A 17,366-nucleotide genomic window follows, 5' to 3' on the forward strand; every position below is an offset into this window, starting at 1 on the left:
GTACATTAAATACCTGGTAGCAGGTGTACGGAGCGGATTAAAGTAGAACGACCATGTAAAATTAACCCTAGGAAAAGCACTTCGCAGACTTGATATTCGCTTAAAGAATTCTCAGGAACTGTAATAGACCCACGAAGGAGATGGCTTACAAAGCCGTAGTCTGACAACTACTTGAATATTGCTCGTCAGTCTGGAACTCGTGCTAGACATGGTTGATAGATAATATAGAGAGAACGGCGTGTTTAGTCCCAGATTTGCTTTGTAAGCACGAAGGGATCACGGAGATGCTCATCCAACCCCCGTGGTAGACGCTGCAAGAGAGACGTTGTGCATCACGGTGTGCTTCAGTGTTAAAGTTCCGTGACTGTACTTTCCTAGAAGAGTCAAGCAATATATTGCTTTCTCCTACCAATATCCCACGAAGAAACCTTGAAAGTGAAACTAGAGGGATTTGATCTCACGTGGATTCTTGCCAGCACTCGACCATACGGTACACCATTCATGTCGAACGGGAAAGGGGGAAAGTGACAACGATACACGGAAGTCCCCTCTGCTATAGTAAGGTGGCTTGCGCAGTGTAGGTGTTTCATAGTACATTAATTATCCAAATAAAGTCGCCACATATCTAGCAGCTTTTTGCTCCATCTTTGGCAACCGAAACAGTGGCGTTATTTAGACTAAGGTATTCCACAAGTCCTTGGCCTCTAGCCGGAGTTTAGGCGACAGATGACCCACACAAAAATCAAACCACTCCTTTATTTTAGAAAGCGGTTGTTTCAGAACACTGAGATGGCACTCTAGGAAATAGGGAGGATGATGAAGTTCCAGCCGGCCAGAGTGGCCGAGAGGTTCTAGGCGCTTCAGTCTGGAGCCGCGCGACCGCTACGGCGCAGGTTCGAATCCTGCCTCGGACATGGATGTGTGTGATGTTCTTAGGTTAGTTAGGTTTAATTAGTTCTGAGTTCTAGGGGACTGATGACCTCAGCTGTTAAGTCCCATAGTTCTCAGAGCCATTTTTTTGATGAGGTTCCAACGTCCCGTCGACGACGAGGTTATTACAAACAAAGCATAAGCTTGGATAGGAGAAAGATGGGGAGGAAAATCTTGTAAAGAGGAATCATCTCAATATTCATTTTAATCGTTTTAGAGAAGCACTGGAAAACCTAAATTTGGGTGATCGGGCCGGGATTTGCAACACACTTACCCTCACATTCGGGTTCAGTGTCAGATCACTGCAGCACAACGTACAGTATGATTTTAGATTACGTAAACGGCAGGGTACGAGAACAGCGAGTAGGATGTATAACCATGCTTCTCAATTGCCTGTGTCAAGCTTCTGGTCTGGATGATAAATTCAGTGTCCATAAGGAAGGCACCAGCAATGGAGACGTATTAGTGGTCAGCAGCGCTGACATCGTGTTTACATGATCACTTTCAAAGTACTCATCTCCCACTTGCATGTACTTTTTACAGCGTCTCTGCCAGTCCTCAAACACATGGTGCAGGCCATTCTTTGACAGGTCCTTGAGAATCGCCTCACATTTCTTGAGTATTTGCTTCAGAGTTCTCAAATCAAATGCCCCAAAGCTTTCTCTTTAGTGACTGACGGTACAAGATCGAGGCGATAAGGCGGATGCAGTACACTGGTAATGTTGAATTGAACCAGAAACGGCATGACTTGACTTGCAACATGAGGTCGTACATTGTCATGATGCAGTTGCCATCCAGTCCAAGAAAGTTCTGGTCGTTTCCTTCCAATGTGCTTCCTCAGTTTAGCCAATACTAACGTTTAGTTTGCTGCTGTAACAGGTAGTGTGAGGGGAAACTGCATGCTGGTAATTATACTGAAAAAAGTGTTATCACCATCACTTTCCCTGCAGGTGGAAAACTTTCACCTTTTTTGGTCTAGGAGAACCTGGCGATTGCCACACTGTCCTGGCTCGTTTTCCTTCAGGATCATAATGATGTAGTTGTAACATCGATTCCAGAAACAGATTGTACAAGTACTTTTCCTTAAAATTAACTAGTTTTAACCAAGGGGTTCATTGACTGCATACTCATCTATACATGGTCAGTAACTTCCTCAAAAGTCCACTTACAGACTTACAGAATACTGTTACCAAATTGTTAATTCCACTTGAACATCCCTTGACAACTATTTAACAGTAAATTGTCTTAATAAATTCTCCACAAAATTACACAAAACAGAATTCGAATGCTAATACTGACTCCAACTAATCCATGTAACCACTGACAAAGCTTCGCCGTGCCGTAAATTGCTTAAATCCTCTATTTACCATCACACATAAATCGCTTAATGGCACTTTGCCATTATTCTCACAGGTGCGCTATAGTCCAAAAGAATCTCCATTGTCATCCATTGAACACCTCGGCCACCCAAAAGTCTAGTCTTACCACTATTCATAACAAATGCTCATGGGTAACACCAAACCAACAGTTATAACCAAATTAAAATCAACACTAGGCAAGTATTTCCTCTTAGCAAACTCTTTCGACACAGTCCAGCCCGCTGGTAGCTAGTACTCCAAAAGTATTACAGTGTTGTTGTTTTACGTTTCTGCGCTCTACGAGAAACGCGTGCCCACTCCTGTTCTCCAGCTCATCTTTATAGTTCTGTTCTTCTCGGCTTGCTCCGTCCCGGGTTTCCGCACCAAAAAGTGTTGTGCCTTGAAAATGTAGTAATGACAGAGTGTACTAACAACAACTTCAGTTCTTGTCACAGAAGAACATACATCGACAAATATCAACAAGTCAGAGGTATTCCTCCAAAGAATTAACAGATTGTCTCTCACTCATAGCCTTGTCTTACACCTCTTCTTGAGTGTTGGCCATCTGATACTGTGACAGTGGACCGACTGCCTCATGAGGAGAAGACGAAGAAAAACCACAGCCAAGATTTGTTGATATCTACACCGACCAGCCTCATGAACCTATCTAAATACAGGTCGTACTAGAGGCTCATCCATACTGGAGCACGGTCTCTCCGTTTCTATACAACATTCGCCAGAAAGAGAAATATTCGGGAGAGCTTATGACCACTGAACTATCCGCTGCCTGAATGTATTGGATACGAGTAGTCCAGAGAGAATCCTTCGCCGGAAAACTACAGACACTTCAGAATAACTTACCACTGACCAGAGAGTCTAAGACCACATGGTACAACCCTTTCGTGGAAGACGGACTGATACGCCTAGGGGGGCGACTGCAGTGCGATATCCATGACAGGGAACAAAAACATCTAGTGCTCCTTGACAGTTACAACCGTTTCACACAATTGGTAACTCGAGAGACACACATCCGCTCCCATCACTTTGGCGTTCGTTCTGTACTTCCCTAACTCTGAACTGAATTCTGGATCCTCAGAGAGCGCCAGGCAATCGAAAGAGTCCGACACTTTTGCTTCGTGTGTATCCTGAATAACCCACAAGGGCAAAAAATTGAAGCACCACTGCCATAGGAACGAGCTACGCCTACTAAACCATTTGTTGTCATGGTGATAGACTTTCTGGACCATTATTCATCAAAGTGGGAAGAGAAATGCAGAAATCACATATTGCTCTTTTCGCATGTGCTACCAAGCGAGCGGTGCACCTCGAAATTTGTACAGACTTGTCAACATATAAGTTACCCGTGGTATTCCACTGAGTCAGAACACGTGGACTACTACATACAATTTACTCACACAATGCGAAAACATTCCACGCAACAAACATGAACTATCACAACTCTGAAAAGCATTAACCATCACAAGCACCTATCAGTTCCTTGCCCCCTATAATATTACATAGAATAATTAATTATCTCACAAGCAGCTTAGTGTATGTCACAGAATGTTCCTCCCTATGGGTTACTTGAATTAGAACACACCACTGTATCTGGTTGGAAGGGTCACTTGATGGTACAAACACCTTCTCATAATCCCGAAATATCGACGCTAGACTTGATGTCAAAGCCCCTTTCAGCCACTCAAATGCGGCTTGACACTCCGCTGACCACTGGCATTTTACACCCTTCTTCAACTGCTACGTAAGGGGATCTACAATATCCACAAATTCCTTCGCGAATTGCCGGCTGGGGTGGCCGAGCGGTTCTAGGCGCTACAGTCTGATACCGCGCGGCCGCTACGGTCGCAGGTTCGAATCCTGCCTCGGGCATGGATGTGTGTACTGTCCTTAGGTTAGTTAGGTTTAAGTAGTTCTAAGTTCTAGGGGACTGGTGACCTCAGAAGTTAAGTCCCATGGTGCTCAGAGCCATTTGAACCATTTGAACCTTCACGAATTTTCTATAATAATTGGCTAATCCCAGGAACGATTGTGCTCATTGCTTGTCTTAGGAGCCGGAAAATCCCGCATTGCTTATATTAATATGGAGCCCATTTTGACACCATCCCAACTAATCACATGTCTGAGATAACTCACGTCTTCCAGGGAAGATGACACTTTTCCCCATTTAACATAACGTGTGTGAAATGTAATGTCCTCAAAATTTCCCTGAACCATTGTCGATATTCCTTCATGTCCGTTGAAAACATAATTATATCATTAAGGTACACTATACATTGACGAGGTTTCAGACCCTGTCAATACTCCATCTAACAATCGATGAAACGCGTTGGTGCATTTTTAAACCTGAATGGTATTCATCAGTACTGGTAACGACCCCCAGGGGACTGGAAATATTGTCCTTGGCCAGTCCCCTGGAACCACCTCCAATTGATGATACCCACTCCTTAAATCTATCATAGAGAATTACTGGTACTGCCCTAAGTTACTGAAGGTTTTCGTAGTGTTTGGTATCGGGTATGCATCTGTTATCGAGTTACTATTCAAATGTCGATATTCGCAACAAAATCTGTACTTTTTTGTTCCAACCACTGATTTTTTGGTATGACAATGACAGCTGCTCCCCGAAGGCTAGCACTCTCCTGTATTATGTCATCTTTCAGCTGTTAGTTAATGAAGCCATCCATAATTGCGGGCAAATGCCAAGGTACAGAATACGGCTTTCAATATACAGGTGCTTCGTTTTCTGTTGGAATTCTATGTTGCATTATGGGTTTCCTGGTAATGGAATTGAGGATTAAAGATATCTTCAGATTTCAGTAACAGTTTCTTCATTTCTACAGACTCTGTTCCCTTCAAATGCTCCACCTTTGCATTTAACGCAGCTGTAGTGTTGACTTGTGTATGACTATGTCCCACATATGACATGCCCAAATCATCTTTGTCCAAACTGTCTAAACTCGCTACCAACAATCCTTTGATTAGCTTTCTCTCACTGGTGCCGAAATTATTGAAACTGATGGGTATACTCGCTCAATGTTGGTTTCTTATACATGTACAATACTTCTCTGTGTAAAAACATCGCGATGCGTTCAGTACATCATTCTAATGTTGTGATTCTATCACACAAATGTTAACAGACAACTCCAGCCCTCCACTGACCCAGAATATACCGACGTCCAAAATTAAAGCAACAAACCCCTACTTCCCCATCCTCTGTCTAATTCACGACATAATCATACAAACTGTCAAAGGTGTCTGTACGATCGTATTCTGCACGGAAGACAGCATCCCAATCGACGGATAACCACCCGTCAACGATGATGTCAGGGCACCTACCGATGGGATAATATTTGCTTGTAGTCCCACACCCACAGTCACAGACGGTGCAATATGGCACAGAGAAGACGCCTAACAAACTGCCTGCCCTGGAGGACCGTAGGAAGACTGGAAGCAGGACAGTCGCAAGCTGATGTCACCTGATGGCTTAATGTGAATCGTTCTGTTCTTTCTCGGATGTGTTGACAGGGTATAGAGACCGAAACTGTACCCCGAAGACCAGTACGATCACGTGTGACATAAGAAAGAGAGGACCGTTGGTTGTAAGGGCACGACAGTCCCGCCTAGTACTGCATGGCAACTGGCATCTGACGTCGCAGCGTCCACTGGACTTGTTGTATCGTAGCAAACGGTGTACAGAAGGCTTCAGGAGAGTGTCCTTTATTGTCGGAGACCTGCTGTATGTGTACTTCTGACGCGTCTTCACAAAAGGGATCGTCTAGAGTGGAGTCGTCAACATGCCATCTGAACGGTCGAACAGTGGGCCAATCTTATTTTCACAGATGAATCCCGGTTTGGTTTGGAGAATGATTCTCGACGGATTCGCATCTGGAGGGAACGTAGCACACGATTTTGGGAGCCAAACATTGTGGAAAGTGACCGGTATCGAGAAGTGAGTTCCACCATAATCGTCGAAGGACAATTTTGGCATGATGCTTGAACAGAAAGTCTAGTCCCAGGATTGCTCAGCAACCTTCACTTATATGAGGCACTACTTTCTCATACTCCTGCAAACTCAATACTTCCGAACCTAGTGACTCCACATCTGTCTCCCACTCCACACAAACTACATCTCGGTGGGTTTAACTGTTTCCTGCCTGTAAGGTCGAGACTTGCCACTGACACATGTGCCCCTGTGTCCGACAAACGTTTATGTTCTTTACCACTTACAACTCCTACTGTGCCACACTCTGCTTCTACATACATCTCTGTAGCATTAAAATTTAATGGGAACGCCACTCGGCGGTCTTATGTTTACCGTTTGCATTTAACATCTGACTGTTTAGCCATTGTCCGTTCCTTCCCTTATGTCCACAATCCCTCCATCAGTGCCCAACCACATCACACATCTCAAATTGTGGCTGGCAGTATTGCCTCTAGATGTGCCCTGAAGACTCACACCTGTAATGCCTTATGTCAGTAGATAAATTACTTCTCCTATTCTTCGCAACCCTGTCACTATTCTATTACCTTCAGCCTCGTTACTATCCTGCTGGCAGTGTTCAGGTCTTTCAGCATACCTGCCCAAACCCTTCTAGACATATCAGGCAGCAGACCCCTCAGCAAGGCATCTAGTACTCTACGCTCGGCCTCCTGGAAGATAGTTTTATTCATTTCATCACTTCCCGTTAACTAGTAAGTATGTACATTGACTTTTCTTACCATAGCAATGAAACTTTCCACTCATTCACTGTACTTCTGTAATAGTCCACATAAATGTTCCCAGAAAAACTTCACGCTATTCTACTACTTATAGCGTTGCTGGACACCTTGTTTTAATTGCTCATATGTTAGTGCACTTCTCGACTCTTCATTATGTCTAACAAATGCTTTTGCCCCCTTGCCAATCTTAACTTCGCCAGTTACTTAAACCTAACTAACCTAAGGACATCACACACATCCATGCCCGAGGCAGGATTCGAACCTGCGACCGTAGGGGTCGCGCGGTTCCAGACTGTAGTGTCTAGAACCACGCGGCTACCCCGGCCGGCCGATCAATGATAATCAGTTATGATAATGGAATTATGATTTCCATCTCGAAGGACAGACAATATATGGAACAGTAATGAATGAAATGATCGTACGGCATTGTTGGCCGGGAGACCTCATGCGGGGTGTTCGGCCGCCGAAATTGCAAGTCCTTTCTAGCTGACGCCACTTCGGCGACTTGTGAGTCAATTATGATCAAAGACACACAACATCCAGGCATGTCGAGGGAGAGAAAATCCCTGACCCCGTCGGGAATCGAACCCGAGACCCCGTGCGCGGGAAGCGGGAAGCTACCGCAAGACCACGAGCTGCGGACACTAAAATATGGGCAAAGTAAAACCCTCTTGTACATCAACCGGTGCCGCTTCACTGTGCAAAGATTTTTATGCAAGAGGGCACTCCTCCGCACATTGCGCACCCACTGAAGCGGTGCGGCAGAGGCATTTCGGAAATGTTAGAATTATCAGTCGCCATTGCCCTACAGCCTGGCCGTCCGGATCACCTGATCTTAATCCGACTGACTTCTGGCTCTGGTGTTATACGAAAGATGCTGTTCTCCGATTCCAAACGTAGGTGAAATGAATGTACGCATTGCAGAACGCATTCCGAGCGTGACCCTTGAGGGATTCCGATCTGTTGTGGAACATGCTTTTCCTCTATTTCAATTAGTTGCAGAAAACGGTGGGCAGCATATTGAGCATGCCTTGCGCCAAACCAACGACAGTTAAAAAATGATTACATTCTTATTTTCGGCCTCAGTGCAGTTAAAATACGATGTCATTTCTGCTTTTTATGCAGGTTTTGACCTCAAAACAATTAAAAACCGATTTTTCCTATCCGATGTGATACGACCCCGCCATGATGAATGGGCTGACATCACTAACAGTTCCACAACTGTTGAACGCCAAATTTGCATACTACGATTGGTTTAATGTGCAACTCATTGAGCGTATTGCGATGCATCTGTCTTTTTAGTAGAACTCATTTACCTTATGACGCCTACAGCGCCATCTAGTGCGAAAATTTTCCTTAGTTTTGTTTTTGTTTTCATAATGTTTTCCCCTGAGTTACTAATATGCTGTTCAGATTAGACATAATTCTGAGCAATAGTTCTTCTTTTTACAGTGTTTTAAAACTGAAACTTTAATTATAATCACCCTGTACACTGAGGCGACAAAAGTCATGGCATATTTCCAATTATCGTGACGGATTTCCTTTTCACCAGCGTAGTGCAACAACTCGACGTGGTATGGTCTCAACAAGTTGTTAGATGTCCTGTCCTCTGTAGAAATACTGAATCATGATGCGTCTATAGCCGTCCATAGCTACGAAAGTGTCCCTTGTGCCGGATTTTGTGTAAAAACTGACCTCACGATTATGTCCCATAAAGGTTCGATAGGAGTCATGTCGGGCAGTCTTGGTGGCTAAACCACTCGCTCCAATTGTCCAGAATGTTCTTCAAACCAGTCTCAAATACTTCTGGCCAAGTGACATGGCGCACTGTCTTCCGTAAAGATTCCATCGTTGTTTGGGAACAGAAAATCCATGGTTAGCTGTAAATAGTCTCCAGGTAGCCGAACATAGCCATTTCTGGCCAATGATCCGTTCAGTTGGACCAGAGGACTCACTCCATTCCACGTAAACACAGCCCACAGCGTTTTGACGCCACCACCAGCTTGCAAAGTGCCTTGACAATTTGGGTCCATGGCTTCGTGGGGTCTGCGCCACACTCGAACTTTACCATCAACTCTTATCACCAGGCCACGGTTTTCCAGTCGTCTAGAGTCCAACCGATATCGTCACGAGCCTAGGGGGACACTGTAGGCGATGTACTGCTGCCAGCAAAGGTACTCGCGTCGGCCGTCTGCTGCCATGGTTCATGAACGCCAGATTTCGCCGCACTTCACTAACAGACGCGTTCGTCTTACGTCCCACAGTCGGCCACTGCATTGTCCGTGGTGAGAGGTAATGCCTGAAATATTGTACTCTCGGCACACTCTTGACACTGTGGATCTCGGGATACAAAATCCCCTAACGACTTCCGAAATGGATTGTCCTATGCGACTAGCCCCAACTACCATTCCGCGTTCAAAGTCTGTTAATTGTCATCGTGCAGCCATAATCGCGTCGGAAACCTTTTCACATGAACCACGTGGCTACAAATGACAGTTCCGCCAATTTACTGCCCTTTCATACCTTCTGTATGTTATACAACCACCATCTGTATGTGTGCATATCGCTGTCCCATTACTTTTGTCAGCTCACTGTATATCCTGAGTTGATTTGCCAGAAAAGGGCGTAACTAAACTAGCGGCAGCTGGGCGCACCAATGGAGTAGCCACACTGGATGATGCCCTGTCTGTTTGTCTGTGCATCTCCACCTTCAATTGAGCTACCTGATTTATTGATGACTGAATCGCCTCCTGTCCAGAAACAACCTGCGTCCCAGACTGTCATTGTGGAAACTTTATCCTCAGTCCACAACCAAGTACACTAAGAACAGGAGCAAAAAGAAAAATTAATGGCTTAAACACTTACAACCATAGGATACTGACTTACATGTTACAGCATATCATGAGTAACTTCTGCTCTCTGTGAAGCACTCCACCGATTCCGACACACACTTGGTGGATTGTGGTCTAGTAGGTTGTGCTGACAGCAACGCACTGGCTGAAAATAGTGCTCCTTAGTATTGCCAAGAAATTGCGACAAATCAGCCAGTTCCTCTGGCTTCATAAATGTTACTTTCAGACTACGATGGGAGTCCCACCTTGAATCTATTTCCCCCGAACACTAAAACAGGAGAAGGGAAACGAAACAGTTCGTCCACTCACCTCATTGTAACTCTCGGTGGTAACGGTTCGTAGTAACTGACAGAAAGTCATCGAGGAAAACACAAGTAATATCTCTCGTTCCCCAAGGATGTGTTATAGGTCCTCTGCTGTTCCTGATCAACATAAATGACTTAAGAGACAATCTGAGCATCCCCCTTAGATAATTTGCAGTCGATGCTGTCATTTACCATCTTCTAAAGTCATCAGATGATCAAAACTAATTAAAAAATGATTCTGACAAAAATCTGTATCGCGCGAAAAGTGGCAACTGATCCTCAATAATGAAAAATGTGAAGTCTTTCGCATGAGTACTAACAGGAATCCGCTAAATTTCAGCTACAAGATAAATCACACACGTCAAAAGGCTGTATATTGAACTAATTAGCTATGGTTTGCAATTACGAATACCTTATATTGAACGATCTCATAAATCATATGTTGGAGCAAACAAAGCAAAGACTGCTATTTATTGGAAGAACACTTTGAAAATGCGACAGGTCTACTTAAGAGACTGCTTACACTACGTTTGTCTGCCCTTTACAGGAGTATTATAGTGTGGTGTGGGATCAGCATCAGATAGGGTTGACGGAAGGCATCGAAGAAGTTCAAAGAAAGAAGGGCAGCTCGTTTTGTATTGTCCCAAAATAGGGGAGAGAGTGCCACGGATATGTTCTGCGACATGGGGTGGCAATCATTAAAACAAAGGCGTTTTTCGTTGCAGCAGGGTCTTCTCATGTTATTTCATCATCATCTTTCTCCTCAGGGTGTGAAAATATTTGCTTGTTGCTCACCTATGTAGAGAGAAATGATCTTCATAATAACATAAAAGAAATCATAGCCCACATGGAATGATTTAACCGTTCCTCTTTCCCACGCACTGTTAGAGAGTGGAATGATAGGGAAAAAGCTTGAAGGTGGTTCTATGAAACCTCTACTACACACTTAATTTTGGATTGCAGATTAATCATGTAGATGTAGAACAGCTGTGTCAATAATGTGGTGCTGCGTCCAGCTGCAGACATACGTCTCAATGACGGTTAATTCATCAGACAAAACAATGTAAAGGTTGTGGGTGGTTAACCGCTATGGTGGCAGTGTTGAATTGAGGCAGTGGGTTGGTTCAAATGGCTCTGAGCACAAAGGGAATTAACATCTGTGGTCATCAGTCCCCTAGAACTTAGAACTACTTAAACCTAACTAACCTAAGGACATCACACACATCCATGCCCAAGGCAGGATTCGAACCCACGACCGTAGCGGTCACGCGGTTTCAGACTGAAGTTCCTAGAACCGCACGGCCACACTGGCCAGCGAGGCAGTGGGTTGACATCGGAATGGTGACTGGTAATTGTTAAGGAAACGCCATTAATAGTCATACATTTTATTAGCAAGCAACTGCAATTCTTGTAGCGATGCTCTGCAGCAGCAACACCGCACCCGCCCCCCCACCCCAGTGCGTGCTATCAGCAGTGAGCACAGCGGCGCTGATGCAACAGGTGGCCAGTGGCCGGGTTGACGTCAGTGATGGGGCAGGAATGCTGACATGCAGAGTCAGTAGTATGTAACTACATTCTTAGCTTGGGCCTGCAATTTAGGGCAGGCACACACAGAGCGCAGATAGGTGCGAAGATCCGCTGGGATTCTTACAATGGAAAACAGGCATCAACTTGGGAGCGCAGGCGTACAGCACCTGTGTGGTGGGGTTGTGAATGGTGGCATGTGGAGTCCGTGGCACACGTGTACCACCTCAACAACACGATGAGCACGTGCCGATAGACGTGGAGACCCGCCGTGATTCTGGTAACAGTAGACCACCCACGGTAGTGGCGTACCCCCCTCGCCCCCTCGTGAGCGGAGGTGTACAGCATTGGTATGCTCACCCAGGCATAGGTTGTAAAGAAGCTCCCCCTCAGTGCAGAAGACTGGCTGTGGGTGGAGTCAGTCTAGAGGTGACCTATCAACTAGAAGGCGCTATGTCCACTGTGATGGGCTTGGAACAAGTACTCAGTGCATTGTTGGTGGGAATCAGGTCTCGTGGTGGATTCTGGCGGATCCATGTAGCTAAAGTGCCTGGTGTAGTTCTCCCTTTGTAAATAGTGCTGTCAGGCTGAGATCCCTTTGGCTAAAAATGATGGGTATTTATACAAGTTCAGTGTCTTCTTGCTTTGCCAAAGCACCGCTTACAAACACATACATCAAAAAAAGCCTTTAGCTCAGGGTTGTAGTAACTGGCCTGCTAGTCCCACAATCTTGCTACCTTTCTGCTCTACCAACATTTTTGCATTGCTGGCCCCCAGCTGGTCTCTCCATGTGGAAATCGCCATGCCTACTCAGAATACCCTCTTGTAACCACTGACACAGCGCTCCTTTTTTACTCAGTAGGAACTAAAAATAGTGGCTGCTCTGCGTATCTAGAGAAGTCACTGTGTTCGATGCAGAATCTTGAGGGCACTGGAGCAGATGAAATTTGTTCAGACTGCCAATTGCCTCTACATCGAAGCCCTGAGGGCCCTCCAATCTCTACAGCACTTGTACCCAGAAACTATAGTAATCCAGAATATGCAGGACACCCTTCTCCACCTACAAAAGCTCAAGAAGGCGTCCTTCTGAAAGATATCAGGGCACATGGCAATTCAGAGAAACAAGTTACCTAATGTGTCAGTGTGCCGCCCCCTTCCCCCTGCTATCTGCCGTCACCTTGCTGCTGAGGTACAGAGGGAAAGAAGAGGGGCTGAAAGTGATGGACAAAAAACTATTAATACTGAAGTCACAACACATCTATGGTGTACCTCCTTCCAGCAACAAAGACGAGATCCTACCCACTCGTCTTCTCATAGGTTGAGAAGGAGCTGTGTAGCATGTGGGCACAATAGGCATGGCAATGCCATTCGGGCATGCTGCATTGCATGACGTAGCGTTTTCGGAGGAGTCTTGCTTCAGCATGTCCTAACATCATGGCCCTTCAGTAACTGGATGTTACTATGATGACCAGAATCTGACAGCTTTCACTGTTGAATGACATTGTGGACAAATGACAGGTGTGACTGTTTAGAGTGCCATTTGACAAACATGTGGATTTCTACACAGAGAGGGCAATCTGAACAGAACCCACTTCAGTCCTCATTTCCCACAGCCTTATTCCTGTTCAGAGTCATATTATCAGACCAAGTTACTGTCTTTGTGTTACTTTCAGCAACAAGAGTATACAATTGTATGGGTTCAACTGAAAATATCACCCTAATGCACTGCTGTGGATTCAAAATACAAGTCTGGCACCATAGTTTGACATGACAGCTGGAGTGAGTCATTAGAGTTCATTCGACATTTTTTGGGGCTTGCAGACCTGTACTGTGCAACTGTCATTAATTGATTCTGTGTGAATCTTGCACACCTGGAGCTCTAGCAAGTTCTGAAGTAATTTGTGCAAGAGTAGAAAACTTCTTTCTATTCAGCATTTGAATGAAGACTGTTGTGCCAACACATTTCCTATTACCTCCACAATGGACAAACACAGCTAGTTTTGTGATAAGAACAGCTTTGTTCTGTTGTGATACTACCCTTTTTCCAATCATATTATATTTGCAACTATGGTGAAAGACAGGGCTGTCTCAAGACCAACCAGTGGCCTTTCCACTATAATAATCACTGAGATCATGCCTTGAAGCCATACTTCAACGAGTTTATTCTTTATAGGTGATCTCACCTCACTAAAAGTGATTATTCGCACATTTCATAATCCACAATGACTAAGAGCAACTTAAAGGTGAAGTCAGGAGAATTTACTGGTAAGTTTTCACCACAAATGCTATTGTATGTAGCACAATGTTAGATTACTTGTGTGTATCTTCTGTCAAAAACTTTATTCAGATAAATTGCTGCAACAAATGGCAATTGTGGAAACCAGATATTTTCCTTGCATTTGGAGAGCACTGTACACCAGCTGCTACACCTTACCACAATCAACAACAGTTTTGCTTGAGTGATATCAAACGTATTTTCTTTACTCAGTTTTTTTAATAAAGTGAGCATAAAGAATATCTTAAATCTCACATTAAAAACCCACGAGAAAAACATGTCTTCATTTCCAGTTGTACTACTCAGTACTCAGCAGTTGACTACCTAATTGTGCAGTTCAATTAGTACTCACAAGTGTCATTGAAGATAATTTTAAACATGGCTTACAGCAGCAACCATAAACAAACTTTCAATAAATGATGTATACAGCCATTCGCTTGCAGAAAGTTTATTGTAATATGTCTTGACCAGTTTACAATCCCACTGGGGGCATCTCTTCAGAAGGAATAAAGTCACATTTTTTGTCAAAACTATAAGCATATATTATGTCCACCTGCTTAGCTGGGTGGTAACGTGCTCGACTCCCATGCAAGCGAGCCCGGGTTCAATTCCCGGTCGGATTGGAGATTTTCTCTGCTCGGGGACTGGGTGTTGTCCTCATCACCAATGCGTAAGTTACCCAATGTGGCATCAACTGAAATAAGACTTGCACTTGGCAGCCAAACATCCCCGAATGGGGCCTCCCGGCCAACGATGCCGTACGCTCATTTCATTTCCAAATATTATGAGTGAAAATGCTCAAGTCAGATACCAGAAATCATAGATTAAGTCTGCCATGCAAAACAGCAAGAATTACTCCTCAAGTACAGCTTATTATAAGAACAGACATTCAGCGTCAAGTGCAATGTTTGTTCTTATAACAAGCCATACCTGTGTAATAATTCTTGCTGTTTTTCATGGAGGACTTCATCTATGATTTCTGTTATTTGACTTGAGCATTTTAGCTCATATTTACACATATAATTTTAATGTATTGTGACTTTATTCCTTCAGAAGAAGCTACCCCTAATGGTATTAAAACCTGGTCAAGGCTTATTACAAATAAACTTTATGCAACTGATTATCTGTATATATCACGTATTGAAAACGTCATTGAAGAGTAAATGTATGGATGTATCAGTTCAGATGTCAGATTTCTTTGAAAAAGACTCTGCATACCAATCTGTTATCAACTTTACAAAATATCCCACTGTTCACATTTTTCAGGACAAAATTTTCTCAGTATATAGTGTATTCCCCCAAAGAAATTATCCCATAAGACAGCAACAAATGAAAAGATTTCAGGTACCACATGTTAGATGTTTCTACTAAATGCTGATATACTGGCAGATATATACAAGTATGAAGCAAGAAAAATTAGGTTCTTTACTCAGCATATCAGTGTGTTGCCTTTTTTAATTATTTTATGTAAAAGATGTCTCCAAAGACTGCTACACTCTAATAGAGGAATTAGTCATATTTTCTTTTAAAGAAACTACTCTAGAAACATGCTTAGATAAAATAAGTATACAGTTTAGGGAAAGCAATAATGGTTTTGAATGAAAGCTCCATAGAAACACAGTTAAACACTTGTCACATCTGATATATTCATTCTTTCTGCCATAATATAAAGTCAAAGTCTCACCGGAAGAAACTTCTCATAACTGCATTGCTCATTTACTATAGAGAAGTGTATGTTCACAGCAAGAAACTCACTGTGTAGGGAACATTTTCTTGCTGTCTATAAATGGCTTTCTCAGGCAGTGACAGTTTTTCTATTACTGACATCTCACATGTACTAAAATAATCCTGTGTATGCTAAAGAAAGCATTTGTTTTACCAGAGGTATTTAATTATGGTGGAAATGAATTTGAGTGTTTGTACTAGATCCAATAAGCACCTACAAATAAAGTGCAGAACATAAGTCACATTAAATTTTACTTGAAGGTGAAACATCTCCAGTGAAGGATCAAGAAAATGATGTGATTCTTTAACATCTCCTGGCATATTTGTTCACAGAAGAGTCAATTAATCTATCACTGGTACTCAGAGGCCAAAGCATTAGCATAAAGTGTTTTTTAACTAAGGTACATTTTGTTGTAATTATTAGTTGATTCTATCTGAAATAGTTTGGTCACTCACCAAGAAGTAATAACTTCACTATTTTTTCATACTTTCTGTGCCATATTTTCAGCTGCTTATCCAGCTCATCACTGTGTTTTTTTGCTTCGTTAACTTTTTTCACACAGGCCATAGTGGTATATGTCCCTGTTGTCAAAAATAAAAATAAAAATAATTATACTTGTAAGTAGCATAGCTTGAATAATTATATTCAGGTTTCTGATGACAGTACCAGTTCCAAATATAAGAAACCAATCACCCAGAAGTGAAAAAAATCCAAGGAAACTTCCAGAATTTAATGTGTTTAATGTGATTTTGATTTTTTATTTAGTTCTGTTGGATTATTCAGTATAAGTAACTGGAAGAACACAGTAGCTTATAATGGTAAGCAAAATGCCTAATACACAAGATGCTGGTGGTGAACCAATACATATTGTGGTGTCTTATTGTATTCTTTCTGTTTCTTTATCTATCTGCAGGCAACAAATGTTGTATGGATGTTGAACAAATTTACATATAAATTTTATGTCAATTCATTACAAGGTTAATGTGACATACAAATATATACATAACATAGTAGATTCATAGTCTGTTCATCATAAGTCTTGCCCTCCTTAAGCATCAAATCCTTTTATATACAACAATGATAATCTAAAAGTTTTACATCACTAACAGTTGTCCATTAGGTATATAAAGATGACCAAAAATTTAAGGGCCAAAGGACAACCTTTTCAATTTTGGCTCTACATAAACATATCTACAAAATATTATTGGCCAACATAGTCACTTACACAGTAAAATCATTGCTCAAATGGAACTGCTTTAAGTTCTGCTTCAAATTTCTTTTCATATTCAAATTTTCTGTGCATACTGGCAGTCTGTTGTAGAGTTTAACATCAATATGGCTCATGTGCCTTTGTGTGTAAGTTCTTTTTGTTCACTGTATATGGAGTGCTGTGCTGTATTGGGTATTGTAACAATTGTATTTTTAATTGGAATGTTATCCTTTACGGCTATGAAACCTGGACACTGTTGAGCACAGATTGAGCTTCTAAGTGATAGAATTGTAGTTTCAGATGTGGCTAATGAGGATAAGGTGGAAAGAAAGAAAATCTAATGTTGTGAAATAAATCAGTGTGCCAAGAGACCTCATAGCTATTGAAAAACATAGAATATTTTTTGGTTGGTTGTTTAGACATGATAACTACATCTGAATGAAAAATTC

At 42.7% G+C, this 17,366-nt stretch overlaps 1 protein-coding gene across 1 annotated transcript in view; it reads right to left on the reverse strand.

Moving 5' to 3' along the window:
- Positions 1 to 16,274, reverse strand: part of LOC124722721 (guanine nucleotide-binding protein G(f) subunit alpha-like) — a 54,805-nt gene extending 38,531 nt beyond the window's left edge. Inside the window, exon 1 of the mRNA XM_047247862.1 lies at positions 16,163 to 16,274. Within this exon, the coding sequence (XP_047103818.1) occupies positions 16,163 to 16,274 (112 nt within the window). The remainder of the gene's footprint in view (positions 1 to 16,162) is intronic.
- Positions 16,275 to 17,366: the final 1,092 nt, after the last annotated feature.

Source organism: Schistocerca piceifrons, chromosome X, assembly GCF_021461385.2.
Source record: "Schistocerca piceifrons isolate TAMUIC-IGC-003096 chromosome X, iqSchPice1.1, whole genome shotgun sequence".
NCBI lineage: Eukaryota > Metazoa > Arthropoda > Insecta > Orthoptera > Acrididae > Schistocerca > Schistocerca piceifrons.